We start from the raw sequence: 18,612 nt of genomic DNA, 5'->3' as shown, positions 1-18,612 counted from the left end.
GTTCATGCAAACTCCTAGGGAACAGGTATAGCCTTGTTTGCGGGTTGTCTGACACTGTTCCCCAATAAAGTCCTGTTCCCCTTCCCCAATAAAATCTTTTAAAAAAAATAAATAAGATATGTTGAAGAATATATTATAGATGGTGAAATGTATAGATCTTAAGTGAACAGAGGAATGAATTTTGACATATAATATATATTATATATATAATTATAGTGTGTGTGTGTGTATATATATGTATATATATATAGTATAACAACCACCACAAGCAAGGTGTAAAATAATGCTGTTACCCACAAAGGTCCCTCATGCCTCCTTCCAGCTCCGCCTCCTCTGAGGCAACCAGAAACCACTGTTCTGATTTCTTTCATTGTAGATTAGTTTTGCCTGTTCTGGAAATTTATATAAATGGAACCGTACGGTATGTTGTCTTTGCGTCTGGGTTCTTTCGCTCAGCCAAATGATTTTACGATTCACTTGAGTTCTTGCGGGTATCAGTGGTGTGTTCCTTTTTATCGCGGAGTGGTGTTTCGTAAATACACCCCAATTGTGTACCCAATTCTCTCCCTGGGACATTGGGGCTGTTGCCCCTCTCCTACTCCCACCTTCTTTTTGCTCCTTTTACTGAAGTGACTCTCAACCCTAAACACCGTCGTGCAACAAATGTAGTTTTCTTTATTTTTCTATTAGAGAACATAATTGTGTTTTCATCATTTATTCTGCCAGAAGCCTGAAACCAAATCTCAGCCCATGGAGGGTAACCTCCGCCATCCTCGGCTGGCCCTGTGCCCAGACATGGAGAGGGAAGCGGTGTCCACGCTGCCGCTTGCTGAAGTGCCTGCATCCCATCGCTGCGGTTGCCCATTTCTTCCCCCTCCCAAAGCTTCCCCAGGGCTATGAACATTGGTGTACAAATACCTCTTTGAGGCCCTGCTTTTAATTCTTTTGGGTATTTACCCAGAAGTGGAATTGTCGAATCATACGGTAAATCTAGTTTTAATTTTTTGAGGAACCACCATACTGTTTTCCACGGTGGCTGCACTACTTTACATTCCCACCAACAATACACAAGGGTTCTGGTTTCTCCACGTCCTTGCCAATTCTTCTTATTTTTTTGTTTTTTGTTTATGTTAGCTATCCTAATGGGTGGGAAGTGATACCTCACTGTGGTTTTGATTTGCGTTTCCCTGATGCCTGGTGGTTTTGATCATCTTTTCATGTGCTCATTGGCCATTTGTGATCACCATTGATGCTGTAGGAACTTAGTGCCACAAACACTCGACCTCCAGTGCCTGTTCCCACCTGCACTTCAGCCTCTGCCACCTCCAGTGGCAGAGTAATTGTGATGCCACTGGGTGCCATGGGCCACCAGGGTCTCCTCTGCTCTGGCTAAGAGGTCATCCTTGACTCCTCCGGACTGAGCAGCCCATCCCCAGAATTCTATGTTCAGTGTTCCTGCGGCCACAATTACTATATCAGTCCTGGTCCTGTTGAAAACAGATGCGACACTGAAACTGGGTTACTTAAGGAGTTTTAATAAAGGGAATTGTTACAGAGGTGTTGGCAGGGTTTAGGGAAACCAACAAAGGATAGTGAACTGCACAGGGTTCTAGCAACAATGGAGACACACCTGGAGCTGAAGGGACAGGAGGAAGCAGTTCGGGTATCCAGGAAGGGCAGCTGGACAGGGAGGCGCCTGACAGGATCTGTGGCCTCTGGAATGGGAGGCAGCCACCCCACAGCAGCCTCTCGGAGGGAACCCGGGAATAAATGCCCGACTTCTCTCTCCCTGGGCCCTGCTCCTTCTGGGGCCTCCCCGAGGCTGACCCCAACAGGAAGCCAGAGAGCCTGGGAAGCTGCCGTGCAGTCTCGTCCCTGAGAATCAGTCTGCTTGAGGCCCACAAGGTGGAGAGGGGAGGAGAGTGAATCTGAAGGGGAAGACGGAAGACATCTAGCACCATTCTTAAGATTATTTTGTATTACTTGAGGTGCTTTTCTGTAATAAGATGCATGGCTAGCAGTGGCTAAAAAGAGGGATTTGCTTTTCTCACATGAGTGCACACGAGCAGAGATTTGGAGGTGTGTGTTTGCTGGGCCCTGCTCAGCAGTTCAGTGGTGGTACAGCTTTGGATCAGAATCTCTTGTATTTCTTCTCCGGGTCTCACGATGGCAGCTGAAGTGCTAAGTGCCGCATCCCCACAAGACTGCCACAGTGGGGCGGGGCTGGACTTCTCCTCACCCCTATATGTGTTTCCACTGGACTGTATTAATCAGCATTCTCTCCACTGAGAGCTGGGTGGGGTGGCCCTCCATGGGAACCCTCGGTGTGGACAAAAGGAGCCAATGGCTTTGGGCAAGCAGCAGCGGCTATTACTCCGTCACAAAATGACAACCCTGCTCCGGCAGTGCTCATCCCATGGTCTGTTTGGAATAGGGGCATGGGTTGGGGCCAAAAGGAACCGCTTGAAGTAAAATACATATCAGCAAATACACACAGACCTCTTTGCAGACCAGGTATAGACTTCGGAGGCCATATTCTCCCCATAAGCAAGTCGGCCTAGAGTTTACTTGCACAACAGACCTGAAGAGCCAGGGACTTCAGGCTGCTTCTGTTGTCCACTCTGGAAAAATCCCTGAGTCAAGGAAAATACAAATGGCTTGACTACCTGCCTGGAATGAGTGAAAGGGGAAAAAAACCAGCAAATGTTAATATTTCAATAAATTACCCTGGCCTGGAATTTAAATGTGTAATTCCTTATGCTCAAAGCCAGGGTTGACACTCAGCCAGGACACCCCTGGGTGACCACATAGCCTGTTAAAATATCAAAAAGCTTCAGACCCACTTAGTGAGCAGCCGCTGCCCCCACCCTCTATGTCCTCAAAATTTGGCTGCCTCAGCGCTTCCCCACAGCCTGTCCCAGCCACTGCTCCCACTGGCCAGCACTCCTGCTCAACCTGTGGTTAATTAAACATTTTGAATATCCCCCCTGATAAGAACACACAATTGTAAAACAAAACTAAATTTACAAATCAAAGACAAAACTTCAAATCCAATCAAGTTCAAACGAAGATCAGTGACACTGTCCTGCTCATTCATTTTTTAAATTTAATTTTATTTTTATTGAGGAATATTGGGGTACAGTGTATTTCTCCAGGGCCCATCAGCTCCAAGTCGTTGTCCTTCAATCTAGTTGTAGAGGGCGCCGCTCAGCTCCAAGTCCAGTCGTTTTCGATCTTTAGCTGCAGGGGTCACAGCCTCCATCCCATGTGGGAATTGAACCGGCAACCTTGTTGTTAAGAGCTCAGCCTCTAACCAACTAAGCCATCCGGCCTCCCCTCTGGAAGCTCAGAAGCAGCTTGTTGTCTTCAATCTAGTTGTGGAGGGCACAGCTCACTGGCCCATGTGGGAATCAAACCGGCAACCCTGTTTTTTAAGAGCTCACACTCTAACCACCTGAGCCATCCGGCCACCCTGCCCTGCTCATTCTGACGACCTTCTCCCTAGGTGACCATGGCCTGTTGACCACAGAGGTGTTGGAGGTAAGACTCAGTTTGCCTGCTGCATTTTTCTTTCCAAACAGTCTCATCCGTGAGGCCCCACACTGGACAATCTAGAGCAGCAGCGTTCCCCGTTCTATCTCCCCATTGTTGGACCTAAAGCATTATATTCTTATTTTAGCGTCTGTCTCTCTCATTAGGGTCTCGGCTCCTCAGGGCAGGGGCACTGTGTGCTCTGTTCCTGTGAGTGCCCCGGCCTGGCCCAGAGGAGAGAAGGGACCTGTGCACAGATGCTGAGAAGTCATCTGGCCTCCACTGATGACAAAAGTGTTACTGGTGTATTACATCGTTTCTTTTCTGTTTCCTCAGTGCGTACTTTAATGGTGTGGAATCAAAGCCGCATTTTATAAGAAACAAAAGCTTTATGCAATGACTAGTTTCTTAAATTGTGAATTATCACAGAAAAAGAGAATAAAGTTGAGCCCAGCAGTAAACATGGGACAGCCTGACAGCATGTTTGCCAACCTGTAACCTGCTGGGGGCCATTGTGGGGCGACTTTTTTAGGCCCACAAAACGCGTCATGCCTGCTCTGAAGCTGCTTAGCTGGGCTGGTTTCGAGGTGACCCTCTGGATAACCCAGAATATCCTTATAATACTTGACTTCCTGAGGAGCAATGCGTGAACACACTCTTTGCTGAGAACCTGCAGCCTGCGTTTATGGGACTGGAGGCCTCCCAGTAACGACCAGCTGGGATTCTTTGAATTAATTCTTTGACCCTGTGGTGGGATCCCCCCTTTTGCACTGGGAGTGGCAGAGGCACCTGTACCTGTGTCCTGGCAAAGACTGCACAGAGCTGGTCTCTACAGGGCCTGGGCTAACAGCCTGGGTGCTGGGCTTGCCCATAGTGCCATGGGAATGGCTGGCATTGCCAAAGCTTAGAGGTGACGTTGGCTAAGGCAGCTGCTCTTTTCTCAGGGGCTGAGGTGTCCCAGGCTAAGAGCCAGGGTAGGCGGCGTGAGGGGCTTGGCCCCTACTTATCGCCCAAGGTCCCTGGATAACAGGGAGGGAGGCTCTCAGGCTTCTCTGACTGGGCAGGGCTGGGGGACTGGGTGGGGTTTTTGGGCCCCCAGGAGATATAAAAAAAGGGCCTGCTCAGCAGGCATCCCACACTGCCCTGACTGCAGCAACATGGCCTTCCTCTGGCTCCTTTCCTGCTTCGCCCTCGTGGGAGCTGCCTTCGGTGAGTGTCGGGGCAGGGGTGGGGGCCGCCAGCCTGGGAGGAGGTGAGGTGGAGGTCCCTGAGCCCTCAGTGGCCCCACGGTGAGGCCCCATTATGGAGGCTCTATTGGAAGGAGCCCTGGTGTCTGCTCAACAGGGAACTCTAAGTCACCTCCCCTGCACCTGTGGCCTCATGTCCAGACAGGCTACAGGGAGGAGAGGGGTCCTTTGGGGCTTTCTGAGCCTCACACGCTGCACTAGGCAGGTGAAAAAGACTGTCCGGGCCTCGCCGAGTTCTGAGGCCCAGAAGTGGGATGCTGTAGGCAGAGTGTGGTCACAGATACCTCCCAAGGGCTCCACCTGGGCTTTTTATTTATATGCCGGGCACTTGTCAAAGTTTTATTTTCTATTTAGAAAAAAGAAGAAGGAATAGTAAAAAAATACATAAAATTATATGACATCCACGTACCTACCATCAGGGGTTAGCAAAATGTTACCTTTTTGCAGATTTGTTCAAGGTATTTCTTTTAAAATATAAAATAGATTCAGCTAAAGTTCCCCTTCCCCTCCTCTCCTTGGAAGGTGAAGGTGAACCCTCTTCTGTATTTGCTGTGTGTCATTTCTGTGTGGTTTTTCTTTTTTTTTTTTTTTTACCAATTTACTACATATTTATAACTCCATAAACAATGTAGAACCTTTGTAAAAACGTACAGAAACAGAATGACACTCTACTTGCTTTTTGCCACCCACATAATGTTTTAGATTTATCCCCGTTGATGATCCAGCCCATTCACTTACTCAGCTGTGTAAATATATCACAGTTTATTTATAATCTTTTTGCTATTACAAGAAAATAGATTATTACAACGACATATGTCTTGGTGGTGACAATCTTCAGTGAGTGGCCAGTTCATCTACTTATGCCCACAGGCACGAGGGGCAGGGAGCAAGGCCTGTATGACCCTCGAGGCGGCCTGGCTGGTCGGAGGGGCTGTCCTAGCCCAACTTTCCTTACTGTTGTCAAATTGTAACACCCCTGCACAGGTGCTGAGAATTCACCTGGTCCTGACCCAGCAAATGTGTCATGGACATATATACGTACACCTGTCTTTTCTCATTCTTCTATGACAATTCAAGTCCTTTGTGTTCTGTTTCCCCAGTGTGTCCTTTTATGGTGTGGAATCAAAGTCCCGTTTTATGAACTAGTTAAGAAACTAAAACTCTGTACAATGAGTAGTTCCTGAAATCTCCAGCACACAGAATCCAACCTGGGCCCAGCTTTCACACTCGCCTCAGCAGTGTCAGAGCTCCCGATTCCCCATGCACTTGGGTTATCAGATTTCAGTTCCCCACCTCCCTCATCCCACCAGTCTAATGGGTGGGCCTTGACCCGTGAGGTTAGCATCCTTTGCTTCCCAGTTTACTAAGAAAAATGAGCACTGGAGCTTCGGGGACTGGTCTGAGGCCTGGCAGTCTGATTTCTCAGCCTGTGTTCTGCTCCTTCCGGCAGAACGGCCCTGGGTGGGAGCAGACCCTTCCCACAGCATCCTTGGAAGGATGACTAGAGCCAGCAGGCTGTGTGGGGGGGATCCTTGAGGCTACAGGTTGGAGGGTGCCAGGAGAAGGTTCCTGGAGGAGGAGGGAGTGTGGCAGTGGGGTCCTGTGCCAGCCTGGGTGGGCTGAAGTAGAAACCAAGTCTTCTGAAGACTAGCTCCAGGCCTCAGCCCTTCTTTATCTTTCATCCCGCGCATGTCCCCCAGGCTGCGGGGTCCCCGCCATCCACCCCGTGCTTAGTGGCCTGTCCAGGATCGTCAACGGGGAAGATGCTATCCCTGGCTCCTGGCCCTGGCAGGTGTCCCTGCAGGTGAGGGGGATTCTGCACCTGAGTGGGGGGCACACTGGGGTGGTGGGCCCGTTGGGGGCTGCTGGTGTCCAGCCAGCACTCACCTCCCCATCTTCCTCCAGGACAAAACCGGCTTCCACTTCTGCGGGGGCTCCCTCATCAGCGAGGACTGGGTGGTGACCGCTGCCCACTGCGGAGTCAAGTGAGGGCCGGGGCCTGCTCAGGGCTCTGTTCCCAGCGCAAGTTGGGTTGGGGGAGGTGAGCAGAGCATGGCGCAGGTCGCTAACCCCCATGTGCTTCCACTAGGACCTCCCACGTGGTTGTGGCCGGGGAGTTTGACCAGGGCTCCGATGAGGAAAACATCCAGGTTCTGGAGATTGCCCAGGTATGCCCAGGCCCTGCTGCACTGGCTGGGGAGGCTCAACCAAGGGGCTGGGACAGGGGCAAGAAGAAAAAGAGCCTTCAGCTGCTTGAGAGACAGGAACCAGAAATGGGGCCTCAGAATTCTCAGCCTGGGCTGTGGGTCTCCTTTCCGGAAATGGGCCACCAGGAAAGGAGTTTGTCTCCTTGAAAGTTGCACATGGCTGATTTGTGCCAGAGCCTCACTTCGTCGTTCTGGTCTCGCCCCACAGGTTTTCAAGAACCCCAAGTTCAACATGCTCACCGTCCGCAACGACATTACCCTGCTGAAGCTGGCCACGCCCGCCCGCTTCTCCCAGACCGTGTCCGCAGTGTGCCTGCCTGAGGCTAACGATGACTTCCCCGCCGGGAGCCTGTGCGCCACCACCGGCTGGGGCAAGACCAAATTCAATGGTGAGCATGACATGGCCTTTCCACCCATGAGCTGTGTCTGGGGTTGGAGCTTCTGAGCAGCAGGAGTCTCCAGGTGGGACTCATAGGGCTCTTTTTGTTTTCCTAAATTCCAATACAGTCGTTAAGTCTTCCCATTTATTTAAACCCTCTTAATTAAAAACCCACTAAACACGACTAAAAACACAGTTTAATATATACACTTGAACAGTACGTTGCTTAAGAAACACCTCGGTACCAAGAAGTATCGCCCTCACTAACCTGCACCAACTTCGACAGTATCCTATCTCCAACCTGGTCTTCTCTCCAGACTTGAGGAGGGTGGGTGCATCCAGCTCGTCCTGAAGTCTGGGCTGGGAGTCCAGTGTCCAGGGCTGGGTCGGAGCCCTGAGAGTCCAGCCTCATCTCACCTTCCCAGGCTGCTGGCTCTGCTTGATCTTCTTCCTCCAGCATCCTAAAGTCTTCCGCCCAGGCCACCCAGCTGGTCCTTTAACAGGATAGCAGCAGCCAGGAAAGGGCAGAAGAAGGACGGTGCTCCCTTCCCTGGAAAGGAGGACACAGCCCCTCTGCCCACCACACAGTGCCTGGCAGGGCCCAGACCACCCCAGGGCTTCGCAGGGCAGGGTTTGTTTGAACAACTGTGCTTGAACCAATGTCACCATTGCCTGGTGTGGAATCAGAAAGAAACTGTCCCACAGATGCTGCTAGACTCTAAGGGAAGGTGAGGAGCTCTATAGTCATGATCATCGTGATGGTGAAGGACAAGGACCACGCAGGGGGAGGCAGGATCTCCAGGAAGCCTCTGGTCTCTTCCACCCAGGGTAGACCGGTGGGCTGAAGAGCCCTGATCCTACCCACTCTGTCCCCTCAGCCAACAAGACCCCTGACAAGCTGCAGCAGGCGGCCCTACCCCTCCTGTCCAACGATGAATGCAAGAAGTTCTGGGGCAACAAGATCACCGACGTGATGGTCTGCGCCGGAGCCAGTGGTGTCTCCTCCTGCATGGTATGGTCTCACTTGGGTCACCCTGCCCACCCTCACCAACCTTGCCCCACCCCGGATCAGGCCAGGAGGGCCACTCCTTTCTGCCACAATCTACTTAACCTCACTCTTTGCCCAGTGCACAAGCAAAAGCCAGGTCTAGCACGAACAGATGCCCTGATGAGGGCTTGCTCTAGCCAGTTGTGGTGCCAGGCTTCCCAGGGGTATTTAATCTCACACCAACCCTGTGAGCTGGATGTTTTCAGCCCATTTTACATACAATGGTGAGCCGAGAGGGTAAGCTACCTGCCCCAGGCTCTCCAGGAGTAGGTGGCAGAGCTGGGGTTGCCATATGGCCCAGCTCTAAGTATCTCATGCACGGCTACTGTGCACACACTTGTCATTTCTCTGCATGCCCCATGGACTTGGCCAGGTCAGGCACACTAGGGCCCTGAAAACCCCATTCAGGCTTGGACACAGTCCTTTTTCCTCCTGCAGGGCGATTCTGGCGGCCCCCTGGTCTGTCAGAAGGATGGAGCCTGGACTCTGGTGGGCATCGTGTCCTGGGGCAGTGGCTTTTGCTCCACCTCCACGCCTGCCGTGTACGCCCGCGTGACGGAGCTCATGCCCTGGGTTCAGGAGATTCTGGCCGCCAACTGAACCTGCAGCCCCTACCATCCTTACCCTGAGTGTCCCTAATAAAAGCATCTGTACAGAAACACTGACTGCATGTTTCTCTGTCTGGTCTAGGGGATGTGGGGCTGCATTTCCTCTGTTACCCACCAGGGAGTGGTGTCACTGCTCCCTGTCCAGTGTGCAGGTACCCCCACAACCCCAGCCTCCTCAGGAAGCTTTGTATCACATCCTCCCTGTTCAGGACTTCACCCTGGGGTATAATTCAAGTCCTATTTGCTGGAGCCAGCGTGGCTCATAGAGCTTTCTGGAAGGCAGGAGTTCTTGGCCAGGCTATGCAGTTCATAGCCCTGAAGCGTGGACATTAGGACCAAGATAGCCTACCCACGAAGTCTTCTCCCTCCTGCACATGCTCCAGGCACCTTTCTCTGCCTTTAGCCCCTTCCATACCCAGTGCCTTGGAACGAGCATTCAATCTCCACCCTTCTCTGCTTCGAAGCCTAGGCTTCCGCACATGAGATACACATGCAAAGCTACGTAGCTCGGGAAGTATCAATACAGTCCAGGAGATTGGCACCACTGTCCTTTCAGCTCCCTCTTTGTCCCCTGTGTTTTCTGAGATTTGGCAGTTATAAATCTAGAGGCTTGATCAGCTTCTGGTTCAGTCCCTTTGACCAGACTGTGGGTGGAGCTGGGTTCCTTGTTCAGGAGGTGTCAGGACTGACTGTCTCTTTTTGTCTCCAATGCTTGGGTCCACCAATTATTTATTTATTTATTTTTAAAGAGTAATTGCCCGGTTGCTAGTGGTTTAGAAAGATTTTCTCTCTCTCTCTCTGTTTTAAATTTTTTTATTGGAGAATATTGGGAAACTGAGTGTTTTTCCAGGGCCCATCAGCTCCAAGTCAAGTTGTCCTTCAATCTAGATGTGGAGGGCACAGCTCAGCTCCAAATCCAGTCACCGTTTTCAATCTTTAGTTGCAGGGGGTACAGCCCACCATCCCATGTGGGAATTGAACCAGCAACCTTGTTGTTGGGAGCTCGCACTCTAACCAACTGAGCCATCCGGCCGCCCCTCCAGCAGCTCAGCGGCAGCTTGTTGTCTTCAATCTAGTTGTGGAGGGCGCAGCTCACTCGTCCACGTGGGAATCGAATGGCAACCCTATTGTTAAGAGCTCGTGCTCTAACCAACTGAGCCATCCGGCCGCCCTGGATCCAGTAATTCTTTAGGGGCTTGCAAAATGGTGATAACTTAATATTAACATTGCCTTATCATGATCTGGAATACTTGTACAGAGATACCTCTCCATTTATCATTCAATTATCCAGTGGTACTGTTTTTGCAGGGTATATGCTTACTTCTTTTTCCTTTACAGATTTTTTTTTTACCTTTTTTCCCCTTTACTAATTTTTAAGATAATGAATATATTCTCTATCATCCCCCAAAGGTGGCCCAATTAATTTTGTTTTTTAGAATCATTATGTATTTGTGGATTTAAACATATTTGAGGATTTCAATCCATTGCAATTGTTTTTCTTATTGAAGCTCCAATTAGTGAATTTCTGTTGAATTAACTGAGGCCCTCAGAATTCTCATTATTTTGGGCTATGAGTGCATATTCCCACAGGGCCACTGAATACCAGGTCCTACAACACACATGGAGAGAGGTGAGAGTGCCTAGTGGGTGTCAGTCCCTTGAGCTCAGGAGTGGGAGGCAGTGGATGAGCTCTAGGTGCCTGAAAACCATAGCGATTCACTGCCCATCCCACCAAGAAACTGCTCTGAGCTCCATTTCCAGCTCAGCAGCACCCAGACGGGTTTGGGAGGGTGGGATGGCTGTGGAGGTGGTCTTTCTGTCCTCCTCGGCTCCTCACCTGCACAGAACTTCTGCACCACCCATTTATTCTGATGACACCTGTACTAGCTGTCATAGATGGGCCTGGGGTAGGCACCCATTGCCCCAAAACACTGGAGTTGGGGAGAGAAGCAGACAGAATTCTGACAGTTGATTTCCTGTTTTATGCTCCTGCAGCCAAGCCCACAGATGACCACACACAACCCTGGTTCAAATCATTCTCTCCTCTCCCAGGTCTTTCTCCCAGTTTTCTTCAGATCTTGATACTTCTCTTTAGAGTTCCTTGAAGACTGATCTTGGGGGAGGCAGCCTCCTGGAGTCAGAACACCTCAGTCTCTGGATAAAGTCGCCACCTAGTGGTCAATGTGAAAACCGCATGGCTGTGCCTTGCCTCTGGCTTCTGACCCAGATCTGTACGAAAGAAATAATGTAAGCCAAATAAGTGATTTTAAATTATCTAGTAGTCTGACTTATACCATCAAAAGAAGTAGGTGATTTTATTAATGTATATTATTTAATTCACTATATCCACATAGTATCATTTCAACATACAATCAATGTTTTTAAATTATTAATGATATATTATACATTCTTTTTCTCATAAGTCTTTGAAATCCAGAGTGTAATTTGCACTTACAGAACATCTCAATTAACAGCTCAATTTTCATCAGTAATAGTTCATCTGCATTTAAGTTTCATAAAAATTACAGTTGAAAAATTAGACTTACTCAAGTTGTTCCAAATATACTTTTTGAATTAGGTGTTATACTGAAAATTACAGTTAAGCAGAAAGTTCCATGTTTAATTGGGAGTCTGTGTCAGTTTGCAAACAGATCCCCCACCCCGGCCCCAGGGCAGGGTCTGCTTAACAGGCCTTGCCAAGGCTGGCCCATATTCTTGTTCTGAGTTAGACCTGTTTGACACAATGCGGGCTTCCCACCTTTTCTCTGTCTTCAGATGAACTTGCTTCCTACTTTACCGAAACATCTGAATTGATCAGAAGAGATGTGCACCGTTCACATCCACAGAATGTCACACTGTTCACCAGCCACTTATCAGCCAGCATGCGTACCCAGTCTAGTGGACACTGTGACGAGCTGTGATGAGCCCCTCCAGGAATGGCTTGCACCCCAGCAGCTGGGAGCGCTGCCAGCCGACAGCCTTCAGCTGTCTGTCTTCTGCAAATTTCCTCAGCTGAAGAGAATCATCTTGACCAACACCATACCTCCTTTCTGGGCCTCCCACATCCCTGATTGGGCAATGGGGTTTTTAAAGGCCTAGTCCCTTAGCCCAGTTTGGGTAGTGAAGTCAATCTAATTACTCCCTCAGTCCCATCCTGCGTCCGTTCTTTCCCTTCCAAGGTGTTGATTCCCGGGAGTATTCTTGGATAAACTTCCTGAATGTTAATCTTCATCTATAGTCTGCTCACTGGGGAGCTTGAGCTGCGGCTATGGGGACCAGGAGTGGGCCCCAGAAAGCGGATGCTAGAATGGGATTCTGGAGATGTAGCACTGGCTGCCGGTTGGCAATGAGGACCCTTTCACCGATGGGACAGGGAGCACGGCCCCTGGCACAAGGTAACAATGAAATTGTTCAAATGTCTCTCACTGATGAATTGGGGTGGCTTTTTGGTGGAAGAGAATTCATGAATGGGTTCCAGTTAGCAGGAGTTTGAGAAATATGAAGGGAAAATCTATAAGGATGGTGAAATGGTGAGGCTATTGCTAAGCACAATTAAGTCTTTGGAAAAAAGAAAAAGCTGAGAGTGATTTGTAGGCAATTAAAAGCTAGCTATGGAAGCCGGTAAACCTCCATGGGAGCACAGAAAGTCTCTCTCCTCCTGTAGTCGCCTACATGGTGGAGAAAGCTGAGAACTGGATCCAGGATCTAGACACAGAGCAGCCAAGTTCCAATGGTTAAACCCTCAACCTAGACTGGTCCTCTATGCCAAGGTCAGGGCCCTGCAGGACGACAGACACCCCAGCATCGGCCCCCACTGCCGCTCCTGGCCATGGTGCTGTGCAGGGCCTGGGAAGAGAGGACAGAGGCTCTTTCCCATGGGAGCTTGTGGGGACAGAGTCCCAGAGAGTAGTTTCCAGGCTCTCGGCCTCATGTGGAAAGGTGCTGGCTCAGGTAGTAGATGGCCATGACCTGTGACTAATTGGCCATCTGCTGTTACCGGCTAGCCATTAGCCACTGATGTAACTGCCGTGGCTAAGCTAGCAAGCGCGGATTGCAGTTAGCAAGTCAGGTTGGCAGAAAAGCGGACAGCGGGTTGTGGATCATGTGGCTCCTGCTTCCTGTGTCTCTAACCCAGCCGCCAGCGAGACTATAGTGGTGTACTCCCCTATCTATGGCTCCGTGGGAGTTCCTTTTTGGCCTCACCATATCCTGCGTTCTTATGTGGGGAGCAGGACCAGAGACCCCACATGACACCCTGTCTGACAGAGCTGCAGGACCTAGGCCGCAGGTGCTAGCCGTGTCCAGGACAGTATGATGGACAGGGAGTGCTCCATCGAAGCAGGGAGGGGGCAGAACCTGAAATGGATAAGGGAGAGTTGATTGATTTGGGCCCCCTCACCCAGGAAGGAGGTTTTAGCACCGCGGCCAGGCCCCCAGGTGGTGCCAACATGCTGTGAGGATGTGTCCTAGAGGCATGGTCGTGGCCCTGGAGCACGCTGAGTGACATGGAAATGCCAGAATTACTGTGCTGGGTGGAGGAAGAAGGGATTATAAAGCTCAGTGGATGTGCTACCTAAGGCAGAACGCCCTGTGGGTGGCTGTTTCACAGGAAGGACCTGGAAGATGCACTCATCTACCAAAGCAGGAAGGAATGTGCTGATAGAGGGGCCCCAGCGTGGCTAAGGGGTTCACCAGAGGCTCCCCGTCTCTAGGCCGGGGCGGGTGGTAGGAGACACTACAGAACTGAGAGGCAGATGGCAATATGCTGGGGGCCTGAGGTAATGGGGGCCAGGTGGCGGCCATTACCATCGTGAGTGGCGGCTGGGGTCCTGCCCTGCAGAATTATGCTGATGGAGAGCAGGGCCTGGCAACCCGGGGGCAGGACAGAAGGGCCGCTGGCAGGGGCACGGCTCTATCTGTACAATGAGAAGAAATCAAGGCCTGGTGACCAGCAGGTTGTCTCAGTAAACAACCTGGCATTCTGCAGCACCTCGAATGTCTATTGGGCTTTTTTTTTTTTTTTTTTTCTCAACCTGAGTTAAATGCTCCCTCCATGCTCCCACGGGGCACCTAGTATCCCGTTAGAAACTGACTGCACTCCATTGGATTCACCTGTTTCTTTGAACATCCCCAACTAGATTGTGGGCTTCATGGGAAAAGGAGCTGTTCCTCTCCTAGCAGGGATTTTCAAAGTGGGGTGCTCCGGCCAGCAGCAGCGTCACGGAAAACCTGTTAGCAATGCGTGGGCCTGGAGTTCTGCTTTTATTGGGGTCAAGGGTGGGGGACTAAGGGTTTGCAGGTTCCCTCTTTATTGATGAATTTAAAACATAAGAGTGGGAATTAAAGCGCGGGAAGCAAAAACCAGCGGTCAGTTACCTGAGTCCACCAGAAATGTCTAAAACAAAGGAGACTTTGGAGGGGAGGGCGGCCTGGCTCTTTGTCTTATGTGGTGGCCGTCTTTGAAGGGATGCCTCGGCATTCAAAAGCCAGAGTCAGACACTCGAAATACAATAAAACCGTGTACACTACATCCACCCTGTGATGCAAGGCGGTGGCTATAGGACTTTAACAGCCTGGGTAGCAGATATGTTAAAAGTCAGGGGTAGGGCACATTGTAACCAAGAAAGTACATATCTAATCTAGATTGTAGTAGCAAATCCTGTAATAATTTTAGAGGCAATAGTCAGAAACCTAGCCCATAGCCATGCTCCCAAGCTTAAAGGTTCCAGCCATGAAATAGGTCAGTCACCTTGGGGGCCTGGGAATCTCTTCAAAGATTTGGGTCATATTGTAGAATATTTTAACATCTTGGGCCATCTGGGCAAGCTGTCAGGTTCCAACAGGGTGATAATGTCCTCTGGAGTTGGTGGCCATACAGGGGACGGGTGACACTCCCACGTCACCTGCGGGTGAGTACTCCCACATGGTTCTCAGGGCGTTGGTTATGGGCTGGGGGGAGGCCAGCCTGAGTGAACTTTGCAATAAATGGGGCAGCTTCCCTTTTATTCCCAGAGGAGCTCATCCAAAACACAAAGATTCTGGACACGCTATATTCCAGGCTAAGGGAAATCTTACGGATGCTATTTATGCCTTCCTGGGACTGACCATGAGGACGGACAATAGACAAATCATGGGAGCAGAGTCCCTGTCACCAGATGGGTTTGTGTGCAGACAAGTATAGAGCCAGTTAGCTTGTAGCAATATTTGATGTATAGGAATTGGGGGTCAAGTGTCATTTACACGTCACTCCCAGAGGCCCTTGCTGCCCAGACTCGGTGGCATGCTGGCCTGACCCCTTCCAATAGGGATCTCCAACCATCCCCACTTTTCCATCCTATGGTGCAATTGCAGGCTGGAGCGGCATTGTCCCAGCACTGGATCTGTGTGAGGGTGAGGCCCGAGAGCTCTACCAGTAACCCTGTCATCCAGGCCATACAAAGCCATAAGAACAGCCAAAACCCCATAGAGCGTGGACATTTGATGAGCTTGGGTTGGGTTCCTTCTGGCTGAGCTATTTGTTGATTGACTAACTGCTGAGTACGGTTGCTCTCGGTGAGAAAGTTGTGGGTTATGTTAACCTAAAAAGAAAAAGCCAAAGTGGGAGGCCACAAGCGTTTATCTGAGATCACAGAAAAGTTATCGGGGTAGCACTGATTCAGGCAGCACCCCAGATAGTGTTCCGATTATGGGATGAAAGCAAGGGGTTTTTATGAGAAAGGGAAGGGAAGTAATTACATGAACAGAAGGAAGGAATTTCTACTGGTGCTGGTAAGCTAAGCTACACGTAGCTGTTTATTGATTCTAAAGAATGTCCATAATTATCAGTCCTTACAGTCAGGCGGTCTGCTTTCCTGATAGTGCTGCAGTTGTTTGGAAGACAGTGCTACTCTGGCCCAGTCCAAAGGTTATTCTGCCCAAGTCAAATGTTCCAAGTTTCAAGGAACAAGATGTGCAAAACCTTTTATCGGGGATACTGGCTCTGCTCCAGTTTGAATTGCCTCCACTTATACAATTTTTCTTAGTTAAATGTAAGGCCGTAACTTGTAGCTTTCTCACCACACTCTCATCTCTGCATGTGGCTCACATCTACCAAGTGAAAGTTCCCTTTTCTCTTCAGACACCCAAACTGTGCCACTGGATCGTCCAAGGGTGGTGATTTCTAATTCCTGTAAATTAGTAGGGGAGTTTAGTGTCATTAGCCAGGCCTTGTAGCCACTATATTCAGGGAGAGAGGCCAGCCTGGAGGTGGCTCCCTTTGGAGAGTCCTCAGTGGTGTCAGGGTTTCCAAGGAAATGATCTCAGGCTAACTTGGTGGGCTTTTTGTCGGGGGTGTTCAATGAGGGAGTCATATTGGACTATGCCCCCCATCAGGTCTTCAGTGTGAGCAGATGGTGAGACGATGCAGAAATAGCAGAAGAGGGAAGTAGAGTCAGAAGACAAAATAAAAAGGACATCATCTTGGAAGGGAAAACTTGAGACTTGCCAGAGATACCCAAAGTGGAACTGGGGGGAGGGGGTTGTATAATAATGGGTTTGTGGGTTATGAAAGTCCAGGGGATGAGAATGAAGCACGATGAGGGCCTGGGGCATGAGTTCCATCCACTTGGGGGACCACTTGTGTGAAAGCAACTTAAGGCTGTTCTGACATTCGATGAGGCCAGCGGCTGGGGTGGGGGGCAACCTAATGGAAGTTCCAAAGAATGCTGTCGGGGAGCCTACTGTGGAGTGTTCTGAGAGTGGGCACCTTGGTTAGAGTCAGCAATGTCTGGTGACCCAAAGGGAACAAGAATCAATGTAGTGAGGAAATTGTGAGGAATTCCGGGTAGGAGTTGCCAAAAGGAGTCCTGTGTGGGTATCAATGATTATGACAGCAATTCTGGAAGCCCCAGCAGAAGGGGGCAGGGCCAAGGAAATCAATCTGCCAGCGGGAGTATGGGCGGTCTCCCCAGGGACTGTGTCTCCGTCTAGATAGTCTCCGTTGTTTGGCTTGAGAGCAGAGAATGTACTTGTCTATCACAACGTTGGCTGCTGCCCAAGTTGTTAAGGGGTGAAATTCCTGCTGACCCAAGGTTGTGTGGGTCCATTGCACGAGCTGTCCTAGGAAATGTGTGGAGGGCTCAGTGAGGGATCCTGTGATATTACTGAAAATGGCTTCTAGTCTAGAATGGTTAGTGTGTGTGGAAACATGAGGAACAATGATGTCAACGGGGGCCTCTAATTCCTTCCGTATCTGGGCACCTCACAGGGGTTTGCCTCGCATGAGAAAATTGTCCCTTAGTCACAGACCAGGCCAAACTGCAAGGCCGTTAGCAACAGCCCAGGAATCTGGGAATGTGGAGCTGCAAAAGGCCCTGTTTATGACCCCCTCAAAGGTCATGCAAATTGTCCAATTGGCCTGAGCCAGCCCTCCTTGACTAGAGGGGTGTCTGAGGCAGGGGCAATGCTTTGCCCCTCTTCCCCCAGGGAGCTGCATTGCCTGTAAGGGTGGCGTGGTCATTAGTAAAGAATATCGACTGCCTGCTCATCTCAGACAGCTGACCCCAAGGGGCTCCCCAGGTAGTCAGAGGAGGAGGAAGTGAGGGCACCTCTATCACTTCCTCAAGACTCTTTGGCAAGTCGCTGAGCACGGGCAAGTCACATCCTCCAGTGATCTGGAAAGGCTTCTGACGGCAGGGTTAACCCTCTCCTGCAAGTACCCTTTCCATTTTCCCAAGGAGGCAGCTGCTGCTGAGAGCTGTCTCTAGCTCAGAGCATTATGGGAACTTGGGGAAGGAGTGTAACAGGTGAGGGCCAGTTAGGGTTTTGGTTTGTAAAAGAGCCTGTTGGGAAGGGGAGAGTCCCCTTCCTCCCTTCTTAAATTCTTACGGCTGGACTAATAATAAAATTGACACAAAACCAGATTAAAAGGAGAAAAAAAAACAATTTAATATGTGTGCACGGGAGATCATAGAGGATACTCAAGGAAATGATGAACCAGCCGGTGTTTTATATACTTTTTTAGGCAAACAACACATTTGAAGAACTGACAGGACAAAATTAGTGCTTAGAAAGGAATCTAAGCAAGGTTTGGGTATATATTAGTGAGGACTCTAAAGAATGTTTGGGTTCGGGTAGTAAATTAATAAAGAGGCAACAAGGTTTGATTATATAGGCTCTTGGGCCCTGGATCCCTTAGCTCTAGTGATAAGGTTTTCTCTCACTCCTCCTGCAGCAGGTTTATTTCCAGAATTCAAGGAGACAAGGGAGGGTCAAGGTGCCCTTCTGGCACCAACTGCTTGTCAAATAGCTTTCAATCAAAGTACAGTGATACTTTGGTTTTCGAACATCTCCATTGACGAACATTTCAGTTTACGAACGCCATAAATTTTATGGATCTATGGTATCATTAGATAGTAAAATTCATGCTAAATTTGCAGTTTTAGGGGTTGATTTTAAAGGTCTGGAATGGATTAATCCATTTTCCATTGCTTTCTATGGGGAAACCGTGCCTCGGTTTTTGATCGTTTCAGAACTCGAATGGCCTTCCAGAACTGATTACGTTCGAAAACTGAGGTACCACTGTAATAAATAAGCTATTGTGGGGTATTTGCGG

At 49.7% G+C, this 18,612-nt stretch overlaps 1 protein-coding gene across 1 annotated transcript; it reads left to right on the top strand.

Moving 5' to 3' along the window:
- The first annotated feature begins 4,662 nt into the window (after positions 1-4,662).
- Positions 4,663-9,077, top strand: LOC117034905 (chymotrypsinogen B). Its single transcript, XM_033128353.1, has 7 exons — positions 4,663-4,740; positions 6,479-6,582; positions 6,684-6,763; positions 6,868-6,946; positions 7,194-7,374; positions 8,243-8,376; positions 8,851-9,077. Exons 1-7 carry the CDS (start codon positions 4,689-4,691, stop codon positions 9,010-9,012), a joined length of 792 nt encoding a protein of 263 aa, XP_032984244.1. The 5' UTR covers positions 4,663-4,688; the 3' UTR covers positions 9,013-9,077.
- Positions 9,078-18,612: the final 9,535 nt, after the last annotated feature.

Source organism: Rhinolophus ferrumequinum, chromosome 15 (assembly GCF_004115265.2).
Source record: "Rhinolophus ferrumequinum isolate MPI-CBG mRhiFer1 chromosome 15, mRhiFer1_v1.p, whole genome shotgun sequence".
Taxonomy (NCBI): Eukaryota; Metazoa; Chordata; class Mammalia; order Chiroptera; family Rhinolophidae; genus Rhinolophus; species Rhinolophus ferrumequinum.
This window is presented reverse-complemented; position numbering and strand designations above follow the sequence as displayed.